At 48.1% G+C, this 14,539-nt stretch overlaps 1 protein-coding gene across 1 annotated transcript in view; it reads right to left on the bottom strand.

Annotated features, from left to right (window-relative positions):
- Window positions 1-12,203, bottom strand: part of DZIP1L (DAZ interacting zinc finger protein 1 like) — a 43,096-nt gene extending 30,893 nt beyond the window's left edge. The window contains exons 1-4 of the mRNA XM_049628767.1: window positions 9,909-12,203; window positions 9,377-9,642; window positions 2,797-3,378; window positions 339-423 (exon numbers count right to left, since the gene is read on the bottom strand). Coding sequence (XP_049484724.1) covers window positions 339-423; window positions 2,797-3,297 — 586 coding nt within the window. The 5' untranslated portion in view covers window positions 3,298-3,378; window positions 9,377-9,642; window positions 9,909-12,203. The remainder of the gene's footprint in view (window positions 1-338; window positions 424-2,796; window positions 3,379-9,376; window positions 9,643-9,908) is intronic.
- Window positions 12,204-14,539: the final 2,336 nt, after the last annotated feature.

The raw sequence follows: 14,539 nt of genomic DNA, 5'->3' as shown, positions 1-14,539 counted from the left end.
TGGGAGGTAAGGACCCTTCCAAGTCACCCCATCTGACTGCCCAATTCACAGCAAAGGCCACTGAGACTCAGAGGGAGGGGCAATGACCGTGGTCACATGGTAGAAAGGGATAAAGCTAACACTGGAACCCACTGTCTGACTCCCTTTTTCTCTACACACATTGTCAGAAACCCTCCCAGGCCCATGTTGGATGGATCTCCCCAGTGTGGACGATGGGATCACATCCTCCTCTACTGGAAGATGAGGCCTGAGGGCAGCTGTGGTGGTGTATGTGCCCCACACCCACTGAAGACCAGCCCAGGCCCTTCCACGGTCCCAGGAGGGCCACCTGGACTCACCACCTTCTGCCACGCCCACATGCCTGCGCTGGATATGGCCCCGGAGAAAGGTGGCATTCATGAACGTCTTGTCACACAGGTGGCACTGCATGGAAGGCAAAGAGTGGGAAGTGTGGTATCAGATTACCTAGCTCAGCCTGGGGCTCTCCCGAGATCAAAATTCCCATCTCTTTGGGACCCGTGGGCTGCTTCAGAAATGAAGGATCCGATTTGAACACGACCAGTACCCTGGGGAGCTGTGAGTGCTGACTGGGTATTTGATGATACTGAGGAGTTTTTGTTGGTTTTTCAAAGGCGTGATGATGGTCTTATGTCTATGTTTAAAAGTGGGAGTCCTCACCTTTTAAAGATCCATACTGAAATAGTTAGAGATAACACCATATGCCTAATACAGCCAAATGTAATGCAGGGCCGGGGGAAGTGGGTAGGGGAGCATACGAAAAAGCATTGGCCAGGGTTGATAATGAGTGGGCTGGGTAGTGCACAAATAAAGGCTCATTACCATACTCCCTCTTTTGTACATGTTTACATTTTTTCACAGTAAAAAGTTAAGAAAAAACAAAAACAATATCCAGGTCCCACCCCAGGGCTGAGAACCACCAGAGCATAGGACAGCAAATAACAGTATCTCTAATTCTGCTTCACTCTCCTCAAGCATTTCAGACCCTACCAATCTTTCACATCATCTTTTCACTGTAAAACTTCAAAATTTTTCCAACACAACTTTGCAGGCGGCCAATCCTACTCAATCAGACTAAGAGGGTCTATCTTTACACAAATGTGACGGAAACTGTCAGCTGTCCCCTGATACCTATTGCCCCCTTTTTCTTAGTTTTAGAAACCCTGATTTTTAGCTGGTCATGAGGTTAATGAGAATAAACACTATAAGTTCCAGCCTCCCTTGCAACCAGGTATGGCCATGTGACTACATTCTGGCCAATGACATGTAAGCAGAAGTGACAGATGCAACTTCTAGAAGGTGTCGTCAAAAAGTCATGATAGGACACTAGCCACTCCTTCTTCCTCTGACAACAGAACCCCCGTTTTCTTCTGGGGAATTACCCTGTCCTTTACTCTCCAGCCATGGACTTTGGTCAATCCCCAGCTCCATGGTGGGACACGTGACTTAGACCAGCCAGTTACAACCCTGAATTCCCAACCCTGAGCTCACCAACCGAGATGGGTAGGAGACCCAAACACAGCCAGATACAGGAGACAGTGAAATACTAGTCAGGTTTCTGGGACCAAAGTAGGCCCTCTATCATGCCAGCCTTGAATCTGGGAAAATCAGATGCTAGCATTGCGGTGGCCCAACTTGCTACCACACAGACAGCAGCTTTCTAAGAACGGAACCCACACTGAGGAAGAGTCACCAAGAGCCACAGACAAACTAAATTCTAGTGCCACTGTCTGATTCCAAGGACAAGCCATACCTGAGTCCCACCATGGCTCTGGATTTTTCAGTTAAATTAACCAATAAATTCCTTATTGACCTAAGCCAACTTAGACTGCTGTTTTGTCACTTACTACTAAAAGATTCTGACCCTCTTTATCATAATTGACATTATATCAGTTATATCAATTACCATTCAATCAATTAATATTGTACCATATATTCCTTCTGTCCCACCACCCACCCCTAAACTATGAATTTCTTGAAAACCTGAATGAACATGACTTGTGCCTGCACTCTCAGAACTCGGCACAGGGCCTGGCCACCATGACAATTCACCAAACTGCAACTGTCCCCAGTCTACACTTTCCATGCAGCTGCAAATGTTCAAATGCCACTCTGGGTAATGAACTGTCACTTGGCTGAACATGTCGGAATGGGCCTGGCAATACCAGTCCCTTGCTACACACCAATTCTACACACACACACACACACACACACACACACACACCCCTCTTACACACACCTTTCATATCACACTGCTACATGCACACACAAACCCTTCAAACATACGCTCCTGCCCTCCATAAATACATACACCTTTGCACACATATACATCTTTCATTCATTCACACACACCATAAATACATCTTTATACACACACTTTCACACACAAGCACGTTACACACCACATACTCTATATACATACACACACATATCATGCACAGATGTATGCTCCAAACATTCACACGTTAAGACACACATATTCACTCACACATCCTACATATACATTCACACATGCACATCCTGCACATGCACCCTCTCCACAAGCACACATATGCACACACATCCTTCATATACACACCTGCCACACATATGCAATCTACACACACACACACACACACACACACACACACACACACTGTGTAGAACTTGATGAGACATCTCTAACATCTGCTTCTAACCTCAGTAAGCATGGCCCCCAGCAACCCCGGGGCCCAGGGCGGCGGTACTGCCCAAGTGGCCGGGCGACCTCCTATCTCCCACCCTGAAAAGACTCCTCACCGTGTGGTAGCCATGGGCCCCCGTCTGCAGGAGCAGCTGCTGCAAGGTGCCGATCATCTTGCGACGCCGGCGGCTCTCCTCCCGCACGCCCTTGAGCTCGTCGGCCTGGCGACCCAGCTCCTGCTGGCCTCGCTGCTGCTGCCCCAGGCTGGCCTGCAGCCGGGCCTCGAGCTGGGCAACGCCGGCGCTCAGGCAATCCTGGCAGTGCAGCAGGTACTCGATGGTGAGCTGAGCCAAGCGCAGCACCTTGAGCAGCACCGGGTCCACGGGCTGCCCGCAGCGGCTGCACGCCTCCCGGTCCAAATTGCAGAAGGTGACACCCGTGATGTTCTCCTGCAGGGTGGCCACATCCAGCTCCCGTGCCACGCGGTCCACATCCAGGGCGCTGATGCGCCTCCAGTCCACACTCTCAGAGCGAGGCTGGAACTTGAAGGTAGGGAGTGGGTAGGCCCCAAAGGGAGGGCCACTGAGGCCCTCAGCAGTGGTAGCAGGGGACTGCATGGGCTGAGGAAGCCCCGGGCTGACCACTGAGGGAGGGTGCCACCAAGGCCACGGCAGCAGGCAGAGGAGCTGAGAGAGGGCCTGGAAAATGAGAAAAGAGTCCAAGTTAGGCAAGATGCATGTGGCCGCGCGTGCTACACACGTGGCCAGCAAGAGCCTAAGTGGGGTGAGGTGAGGGACGTGTGCAACAGCTGTAGTATGCCTGCATGCTCGGGCATGGCGAGAGAGGTGTAAGGCCAGGGTGTGGGCCTTATAATCACACAGATGTGGATTCAGATCACAGGTTCACATCCTGAAGCCTTCTGTGTCCACTGGGGAGCAGGGGGCCTACTTTGCAGGCTTGTGGTTAGGAATGAGGCATGGAGTGCCCCCTCCGCCTTGCCCCATACCCAAGTCCACTGCAAGAGTGCCTGCCGGAGGTCTTTGTCAAAGGGAGCCATCAAATGTCTAAGTGGTCCTTCTACAACCCAAAGTGATTTCAGGATAAAGTTCAATAACTTGCCGTGAGAGACAGAGCCGCCTAACTTCCCCCACATCCCATCCTCCCTCCTGTAACTGCAAGATTGTAGCGGAACAGGAGCGCATTACGTCTCCCAGTGGCCCCAGCTGCAAAGGGTGACCCTTACAACTATGCTCTCTGGTGGGATATGAGCAAAATGATGGGGATGCTTGATGTGGCAGCCATGTCTCTGCACACAGATTGTGCTCAATCCATCATGGTCTTTTTTTCAAACCTACTGGTTGAGAAAAGAGGCCCAATTTGTTGTCAAAAGACTCAGATTCTCCTCTGCACTCTCTAGGTAGTCACAGAAACTGTTCTCTCTCTTTAAGGAGTAAACTGACAGTAGCAAGGGGGTTTTAAAAGGAAAATTCCACTACTAAGAATTATACTTGTATAAGATAAACTTATACAAGTGTGCAATGGTGCCTGTGCAAAAACCATCATTGTTGTGTTGTTTGTAACAGCAAAGTACAAGAAAAAATATAAGAAAATGAAGCACAAAGTACAAGAGGGGATACAAATGGTATCTCTATACAATGAAATACTATGCAGGTATTGATAAGAATAAGGCAACTATTGGGTGGCTCAGTCGGTTAAGCATCGGACTCTTGATGTCGGCTCAGATTGTGATCTCACAGCTCGTGAAATCAAGGCCCATGTTGGGTTCTGCACTGACAGTGCAGAGCCTGTTTGGAATTCTGTCTCCCTCTCTTTCTGCCCCTCCCCCGCTCACATGCACATTCTCTCTCTCAAAATAAATAAATAAACATTTAAAAAAAAAAAGAATAAGGCTACTATTCATGCACTGATACAGAATGAGTGTGTGTGTATGTATACACACACAGAGATATATCCCTATCTGCTTGAATGATAATTAATATAATCATATCTAATAATAATATGCAAAAATAAAGATATGTATATTCTATATATGTATTCTAATATGTATATTCTATATATATATTCTGTACATAGAATATACAGGTATAGATATATCCCACATTAGAGTGGTTGCCTATAAAGGAGGAAGGAAACGGGGTGTGAAACAGGGATAAATAAATAAATAGATGGAAAATGCAACAATAGGAAATGGATAGACAGGGAAGCCTTATACAGACCAATAATGGCAATGGTACATAAATAATATATATGCATGTACATACACATATATGAATGATTCAAAGTTGTTACTCATATATAATAATAATTAAATAAAATATACTAATTTATGATTCCTATATATGATTCATTATCTCCAACATTTTGTAAGCATAGACTATGGTATTTCTGTAAAAATAAACAAGCTGTGAGCAATGGTTGCCTGTGGGAGTGGGAATGGAAGCTGAAGACTGATTTTCCACTTTCCACCTTTCCATACTATTCAAAGTTCTTTACTATCATCATCTATTACTTTTATAATTTTTATTTAGAAAATACAATTTCTGGGTCACCTGGGTGGCTCAGTTGGTTGGGCGTCTGACTTCGGCTCAGGTCAGGATCTCACCGTTTGTGAGTTCAAGCCCCGCATCGGGCTCTGTGCTGACAGCTCAGAGCCTGGAGCCTGCTTCGGATTCTGTGTCTCCCTCTCTCTCTGCCCCTCCCCTGCTCACATTCTGTCTCTCTCTCTCTCTCTCTTCCTCAAAAATAAATAAACCTTAAAAAAAAAAAAAACTTAAAAAAATACAATTTCTGCCCTTGAACTTTGAATCTGACAGGGGCAACAAGAAGTACAGGTGACCCTATTTAATCAAGTTCTTTCTAGATGAGACTTTTCAGCACAAGAGAAAGTCAGAAGAGAGGTCACTGACCTCACGAAGGAGGAAGGCCTTGAAGGAATGGTGGGGCTAGGCTTGCAAGGTGGGGAAGGCCTCCAGGAAAGACCCCTGACCTCCTGAGCCTTCATCTGAGAAAGACAGGGACAGGCGTAATGGCCTGCCCTACCTCCCCATAGGGTCCTTGAGAACTGGAGAAGGTGCAAGGCGAAGGCACTCAGTAATGTTCCGGCCCCGGAGTATCGAGTGCCAGCCTCTGTGCCACACACAACCTCTACCTACAAATTTACAAACAGGTATCACTGTTCCCATTTTACAGACAGGAAACTGACGTCTGGAGAAGTTACAAGTGTTGTCCCAGGTTAGGGGGCCAGAGCTGAAGTACGGTTGGAGGTGCATCTGGCTCCAAAGTGGACTCTGAACACTGATTCTTAAAGCTGTTTGTCCTAAAACTTCGCTTTGATCAGATCATGACCCCTTATGCCTCAAATTCCTTCATTCATTCACTCACCACCCTCCCTCATGCACAGCATGCCTAGTGGTGCCAGGCCTGGTGCCCAGCACTGGGGTTACCGAGGCATATTAACTACACATCCGCCCTCCACACAGGATCTCAGCATGGCCCCATGTTGCCACAGTACAATGTCCAAACCCCTCAGCCCAGCCTTGAAGACTGCTCACAGGCTGCCACTCACCCACCTTTTCCACTTTAACTCCCATGCTTCCCTTTCTCAGATACCCCTCTCCCAAATATACTCCAAAACCAAAACTATCCAGCTACGTGCACCCCCATCATGGCCATGAGAAGAAGATCAGCTCATTTCTACTTCACATGTTGCACTACTTAAAATTAAAAAAATAAAAAAAAAGGGAGACAGGAGACATGATACTTACCATGCTCAGCTCCAAGCTGCCACTGTGTCACTGCAGCCCCAGAGACAATTACCACAACAAGCTATGCCTCAGAGCAACAGCAGGTTACCAGGCATGCCGTGGGGTAACTGGACACCTGCTTCCTATCCTTCCCCAGACTGAGAGCTCACCTAGAGCTCACCATTTAACTATTTAAGCTTTAGCCTCAGAGGTTTGCCCACAGTCCTCTCTCTAAGATTAAGGCCAAGAATGCTCCACCAGCAACTCTCTCACTTCTCCCACCTTTTTGAATGTTTCTTCCAGCCTCTTCCTGGAACAGTTGCTATCTTTTTCCCCTTCCTTTAACGTGGGGAAGAGTTGTGGGTGGGCAATGCCCTTGTGATACTCAGTTGTTCATTCACAACCCATCCTTTCTTGCACACTCACCCAGAAGATGAGCTCACACATACCCACAGCGTCAGCTACCGAAGGCCTGCTTTAGGCTGAGCCTCAGCCACTCCCAAATCTCTTTCTCGCTGGCCCATCTCTCTCTTGGGACCTTTAGATCCAGCCTTCTAATACTGATATACCAGAAATTGCAAATCCAAACTCCCCTAGGGCCAGGAAGGTAGCATTAAATGCAGGAAATATGACAAATGATTCCCTACTCAAGTGTCCAAGATACAATTAGGCAGTGGTTCTCAAACTGGTCCCTACTAGCAACAGCAGCAGCAGCTGGGAACTTGTTAGAAATGCAAACCCCCAGATTTATCGATTCAGAACAACTGTACTAGGAAGTGTTGGGGATTGTGGCAAAATGGGGAGTGCACACCCTGTTTAAAAGGGGCAGCTCGCCTGGTGGTTCAGTGGGGTGAGCGACCAACTCTTGATTTCAGCTCAGGCCATGATCCCAAGGTCATCGGATTGAGCCCCACATCAAGCTCTATGCTGAGCATGGAGCCTGTTTGAGATTCTCTCTCTCTCTCTCTCTCTCTCTCTCTCTCTCTGTCTCTCTACCCCCCATCCCCACTTGTGCTCTCTCTCTCTCTAAAATAAAAAATAATAATAAAATAAAATCTTAAAAGGGGCAGCCATCACTGGGCTTCAGCCATATGGGAATGGATTTTATGTGTCCCTCATTGGCTAATTCTAAATTCTAGTACCTAAAAAGATATTCAAAGACCTTTATGAACTGTTTTCAAACCAGCTTTCTAGCTGCATCTCCCACTTACAATATTACTTACTGTGCACACATTCATATCTCTGGCATATTTATTTATAGGCCCTGTTTTTAAGCGCTTTATAAAGAATAACTCATGTAGGGGTGCCTGGGTGGCTCAGCTGGTTAAGCATCCGGCTCTTAATTTTGGCTCAGGTCATGATTTCACAGTTCGTGAGATCGAGCCCCACGACAGGCTCTGTGCTAACAACGCAGAGCCTGCTTGGCATTCTCTCTCCCTCTCTCCCTGCCCCTCCCCCGCCTGTGCTTGCATATGTGCGCTCTCACTCTCTCAAAATAAATAAACAAGCATTTAAAAAAGAATAACCCCTGTAGGGGCGCCTGGGTGGCTCAGTCGGTTAAGCATCCGACTTCGCCTCAGGTCATGATCTCACGGTCCGTGAGTTCGAGCCCCGCGTCGGGCTCTGTGCTGACGCCTCAGAGCCTGGATCCTGTTTCAGATTCTGTGTCTCCCTCTCTCTCTGACCCTTCCCCATTCATGCTCTGTCTCTCTCTGTCTCAAAAATAAATAAACATTAAAAAAATAAAATAAAATATAAAAGAATAACCCCTGTAATCCTCAGGACAAGCCCTCAAGGGGGTACTAATATTATCCAAACCACAAAGAAGTAAAGAAGTTTGCCCCAGACGCAAGAGGCAAGATCCAGACCTATGCAGCCTGGTTACGGAGTCTGACCTCTTAGCCACTATCATGCTGCCTATTGGTAGAGATGGACCTGCACCACATCCTCCTGCTCCCACTGCCCGTGAATGAACGCATGCTTCAAGGCTTTCCTCACACCTGACAGCCACCATAAATCCCTCCCAGGCTCACAGTCAGAACTCCCTGCCCCTCCCCTGGGCTCCCAGAGCAGGGTGTACACTCCTTTGGGCACCTGGCCACGCTCCGGTCTGTACTGGTGTGGCTGTGCAAATCTGTCATCAGCAAATGACTCCTGAGCCCCTATTAAGTGCCAGGCACCATGACTGGCACTCAGAATTGATGGCGACCCAGGCAACAGTCCCTCCGTTGTTAATGAAACCAGTTAGCAGTTCTGGAAGTGTGTGCTCCACACAGTTATAAGGCTCGCCATGCACTATCCCACTTAGTTCTCACTACAACCCAGGGTACAAATGAAGAAACTTAGAGGTGACCCAAGAGGGCAAATGACTTTCCCACACTCATACAACTAGAAAATGACAGTGTCTGCCTCCAGAGTTCTCTAGAATGACAGAAAAATACACAAAAATTACCCTACAGACTGGTAAGTGCCAGGGTAGGAGCTAGGACAGGGTGCAGTGGGTGTACCAAGGAGAGGCCATACCAGGACATTCCTGTCTCCCTTCTCCCCCTCTTCTCCCCCAGCTATAAGGTCCCCCAGGGCTTATTCATATCTGTTGTATTCTAACCCCTAGCATATTACTTGTACTCCAGCTTGCTATTCACCTGAACAGAACTGTCAAAGTTTCTGTGTACCAGGCACTGTGCCAGCCTTGCTATTTCTACCCATTATACAACCTTGTACGTAGCTCTGATCTGCCTCATCTGACAAATGTAGAAACTGAGGCTCAGAAAAGCTAAGAGACCTGCCCCAACTCACTCAACTGTTAAATTTGAAGCCAAAATTCGAATCAGATTCTGACTCCAAAGCTTTGGAGTTATGCCAAACTACCTCCCAATGACGATGATGATGATGGCACATAGATTACTTCCCATCATGGAAATGACAGTACCTGAGATCTCTTGTCCAATCTCCGAGAACAGAAAGATTTTACAGGAAATCACAAGAGGATCAGTGCCGGAGGCTCGAAATTTTCTCTGTATCTCCACAGAGAGTAGCTGAACACGACTCAACTCCACAGCTTGCATCCAGATTGGGATGGCAGGAGACAAAGCCAAATAAGAGTGCTGCGGGTTACCTGGAAACCACACACCCCCGACAGGCAGGAACACAGTGCTTTCTCCAGACTGAGTTATCAGCAGACAGCTTTCCCCACATCTGGAAATAGAAACACAAGGCAGAAATGACTTGCTGTCATTACGAAATCTGAAGCCATGTTAACCATCTCTAGATGTTTTGATGGGATCCCAGGAAACTTCCAATCCTAGATCAATGCCATGCATTAGTGGACCCCAAAGAATGCTATTTATGCTAACATTCCAAGGTTGCTTCATTACTGAAGAGATGGTTTCTACCTGGGGCAATCCCACAGCCAAGAAAGAAAGCTTTCTTGCCTTGCACACCCACCGTGATGAGGTGCTCACCACTTCACGAGGCAGCCATCCCACGGAGGAACAACTCCTGAAGACTTTACGGTTCTTCTGAAACCTGCCCACCTATAATCTGTCAAAGATAACTTGCACAAAATCAATCAAATGGCTGATTCTAATACAAATTGACAGCTAGACTATACCACTGCTGCTGCCACCTTACTGTCTCTTCTGCTCCTTCAAGAACACAGCCAAGAGGAGCTGTTAGAGTCAAGGTGCCCTGGCTCCTGAGCCACCTTCAGCAGTACACGCCCTGGGAAGCCCAGACATGTCATTAGCGCTCACTGTTATGGCTGCCAAGGAAACCCTCACACAGTTTGCAAACAAGCTATGCTCACACCAAAAACGAGAGAGCCCTGGGGATCCCAAAGGAGATGAGAGTGACTCAAGAGCTCTTCTGGAACACTATCATTACAGATCTTAGCCTTATTCCCTGATTCTGTTGTTTTCTAAAGAAAGGTGTACCTTTCCCACTCCCTCTTGCCCTTCCTGGGGTCTGCACCCACTCCCAGAACCAGCAAGTAGCGAACCGCTCTCTCCCTTACAGCTGGCTTCCATTCCCAGGAACTTTAAGGAGGTAGTTTTCTATCTTTATTCTTTAGTGTAGTTGACACACAATGTTACATTAGTTTCAGGTGTACAACCTAGCGATTTGACAAGTTTATCCATTATGCTATGTTCACAAACATAGCATACATAGTAGCTACATACAAACATAGTAGCTACTACCTGTCCCATTCCATCGCTACTACAGTATCACTGACTGTATCCCTTATGCTCTGCTTTTTATTCTGTTGACTTACTCCGTAACTGGAAGCCTGTATTTCCCTCTAAGGAGGCATTTTTTAAAAACGGCACCAATAGTTTTGTCAAAAACCTCTCTTAGGTTTTTACCACAGCAGCATTTTCTTTAAAATAAAAATTGGGAGGGCGCCTGGGTGGCTCAGTCACTTAATTGTCAGACTTAGGCTCAGGTCATGATCTCGAGGTTCATGAGTTCCAGCCCCGCATCAGGCTCTCTGCTGACAGCTCAGAGCCTGGAGCCTGCTTTGGATTCCGTGTCTCCCTTTCTCTCTGCCTCTACCCCGCTCTCTCTCTCTCTCTCTCAAATAAATAAACATGAAAAAAATTTTAATAAAATGAAAATTGGGGGAAGGGCTTTGACTGGCCTTGCTTAGGAGTATTTTAGGGAGGAAGACTACAAACCGACATGACCTATCTTCCTAGGTACAGAATTGTCAAAACTCACTACTGCTTTTCACATCTAAAAGAATACCAGTTCAGAATATACTGACGCTTTCTTTCCCATGGAGCCCCCACAGAAACCCCCCTAGAGGCGCAAGGCCTAGGTACAGCTGGCATTGCAGGTAGTCAACCCTGCTAACCAGGACTGGCCCTTTACAAAAGGGGCCTGCCAGAGGGTTCGGAACAGCCCACCAAGTTGCCCCCTTCCCTGCTCCTGTCAGTGTCCACTGAGCCACAGGCCTTTTGACCAAACCCCAGCTCTGTGGCAGAAGCCAGTTACATTCCACAAAGGAATTCAGGCTTCTGTTCCCAACCTGAAGCATATACACCTCTGTGGGACCATTTTATCAAGTTGGACAGTATCCAAAAGTATCTCCACATGAGGAAGATGTCTCTAGACCCCTGGTGCTGACAGAGACAGGAAAAAAAAGACTGTTTATCAACCACTTGACTGTAGGACTGGCCTTCTGTAAGTGGGGTTGTTCTCACTGGCCAGTCCTCAGCTCCAGGGGGACAGAAGGAAGTGATGAGGGACCCTGACAGAGGAGGGAGACCACCCACTCTGTCTGCAGATGAAAAGTGTGAGAGGCCACAGTGAAAGCACCTCACTCACCAGGCTTCTCTTCCAAGTGCTGTGCTGTTAGAAATCAAATTCCATGAACAATGGAGGGGCAGGTAGGGGCCGGGCCCTTAGGGGTGCTGGGTGAAGGCTAGCCCCTGTCCAAGCCCTCCAGACCCCCTTCTGGATCCTTGTTCCGTCCTGTACAAAGCAAGTCTCCCCTGGACTTTATCTGCATCGACTTCAAAAGGAAAATACCATTGTGCTGCCTCCTGCTAAACTCCAGCCCCAGAGCACAAGAGGGACAAACCAAGATGCCAATGTGTTTGTTTTTAAATCACCTCATTATCAAAAGATCCCCCTTTACCTGCAGAACTCAGAGCATCAAGCCCCCCCAAACCATTTTACTTTTTTCAAAAAGTAAGCATCCAAGTCTGTCCACCCAGGGAAGCCCAGTCCTGGGGGTGCAGTCACTCCTGCTTCCCTCCCGGGGTACCTCGGTCCAGGGCAGGCCGAGAGAGCTGGATTTGGGGGCCCACGCGGGGCGCAGGAAGCGGCGGTCCAGAGACCCAGCTCCGCCGGCTGGTCCCCTGCGGGGCGTCGCTAATGTTTAACCTCCGGCAGCCCGCGGCATCCACAGCTCGGACGGCGAGGGCGCTCCCCACCCGCACCCCTCCCGAGCCGAATTCCTGCCATAGTTTTCCCACGCAGCCCCGCTCTCCTGGGGGCCGCCGGAGCCGGCAGAGCTCCGGAGGTGCGGGCTCCCCAGCTCGGCCCCAGCCCCGGCCCCGCCTCCCGGCTCGCTCCACCGCCCCGACCTCCCGGGGGCCGTTCCCGGAACGCTCGCCGCCGCGCGGCCGGGGATGCTCCCCCAGCGTCGTGGAGCCCGGACGCCCTCCCCGGCGGGCACAGAACCGGCCGCCCACCCCCGTGCAGCCGACCTGCGGGCCCGCGGGCGACAGAGCCTTCTGTACCAGCAGCCGGAGGCCCCCGGGTCTCCGACGCCTCGCGCTCTCGAGACTGCCTCCCCACCCCACCCAGACGGGGGTGGAGCTTCTCCCATCCCCCTCCCCCCGGGACGAGCTATTTTTAGGTTGTTACGGAGAAGGGAAGGAGGGAATGCCACGTTTAATCCGTTGCGAAAATCCAGGATCCAAGAGAATGGCTCCCAGGCCTTACTGAGAGGGCGGCCGCGTGGAGCCCAGGGAGGCTGGACGTGCTCCGGTCTACACAGCCACCCACCCACGCCACCACCACCACCACCACCACCACGAACAACAACAACAACAACAACAACAACAACAACAAAGGCTGTTCTGCTGAAAAGCCGGAGCAGTTGCAGAGCTAGTCCATATGGCGAGCAACCCACAACCCCCAACCTTCTAGCTTGTCCTGTGGATCTGCCTCTGAAACCCAGGACCCAAGAACTCTTTCTCCCCTGATATGGTCCCCCATCCCTAGCCAGTCATTGCTTTACTGAGACTCAGATTTCTGGCTTTTTTTTTTTAAAGGTCTTCCTCCCGTTCCAGTCTCAATCTGCAAACGTGTATGGCAACAAGTGTTGGCAAGGATGTGAGAAATTGGAGCCCCTACCCCTCCTTTCATTGCTGGTGGGAATATAAAATGGTACAGCTGCTGTGAAAAAGAGAATGGTGAGTCCTCAAAGAATTGAAAATAAAATTAGCATATGATCTGACGATTCCATTTCTGGGTAAATACTCAAAAGAATTAAAACAGGGACTAAAACAGATACTTGTACGTTCCTGTTCATAACAGCATTATTCACAACAGCCGAAAGGTGTAAACAACTCAAGGGTCCGTTAACATATAAATGGATAAACAAAATGTAGTACATACATACGATGAACTGTTATTCAGTCTTAAAACATAATGAAGGACTGATACATGCCCCACTCTGAATAAACCTTGGAAATACTACGCTAGGTGAGATAAACCAGATGCAAAAGGAGAAATGTTATATAATTGCACTTACACAAGATAACTAGAATAGTCAAATTCATGGAGCTATTCCAGAAAGTAGAATAGTGGTTACCAGGGGCTGGGGCGGGGGTTGTAGGGAATAGGGAGTTGTTGTTTAATGGGTACAGTTTCAATTTGGAATGATGGAGAAGTTCTAGAGATGGATAGTGGGGTTGGTTGAATGTACTTAATGCCACTGAATTGTACATTTGAAAATGGTTAAAAGGGTAGATTTTATGGCATATATATATTTTACCACAATTTTTTAAATGGAAAAAAAAGAACTGGCTGGCCAGGACCAAGGCCAAGTAGGGATGTCTGTAAGCCATCTACTCTGATGGGGAATCTTGTTCCTCCTCTTCCTCTTGGCCAGGGCACACTTTTCACTCCAGGAGTTCCTGCCACCTACTAGAGGTGAGACAAAGACACAGGCTTTAGGGTCAAAGACACAACAACATCCTAGAAGAAAGCACAGGCAATAATTTCTCTGACATCAGCTGTATCAGCATTTTCTAGGTATGTCTCCTGTGGCAAGGGAAACAAAAGAAAAAATAAACTATTGGGACTATGTCAAAATAAAAATCTTCACAGTGAGAGAAACAATCAACAAAACTAAAAGGCAACCTACCGAATAGAAGATATTTGCAAATGATGTATTCAATAAAGAGTTAGTATCCACAATATATAAAGAACTGATAAAACTCAACACACAAGTAAATCATCCAATTAAAAAATGGGCAGGGGACAACTGGGTGGCTCAGTCTGTTGAGTGTCCAACTTTGGCTCAGGTCATGATCTCATGGTTCGTGAGTTCAAGCCCTGCATCCAGCTCTCCGCTGCC

This window comes from Panthera uncia, chromosome C2 (genome assembly GCF_023721935.1).
Source record: "Panthera uncia isolate 11264 chromosome C2, Puncia_PCG_1.0, whole genome shotgun sequence".
Taxonomy (NCBI): Eukaryota; Metazoa; Chordata; class Mammalia; order Carnivora; family Felidae; genus Panthera; species Panthera uncia.
Note: the sequence above shows the minus strand (reverse complement) of the source record. Positions and strands in the feature narration are given on the sequence as shown.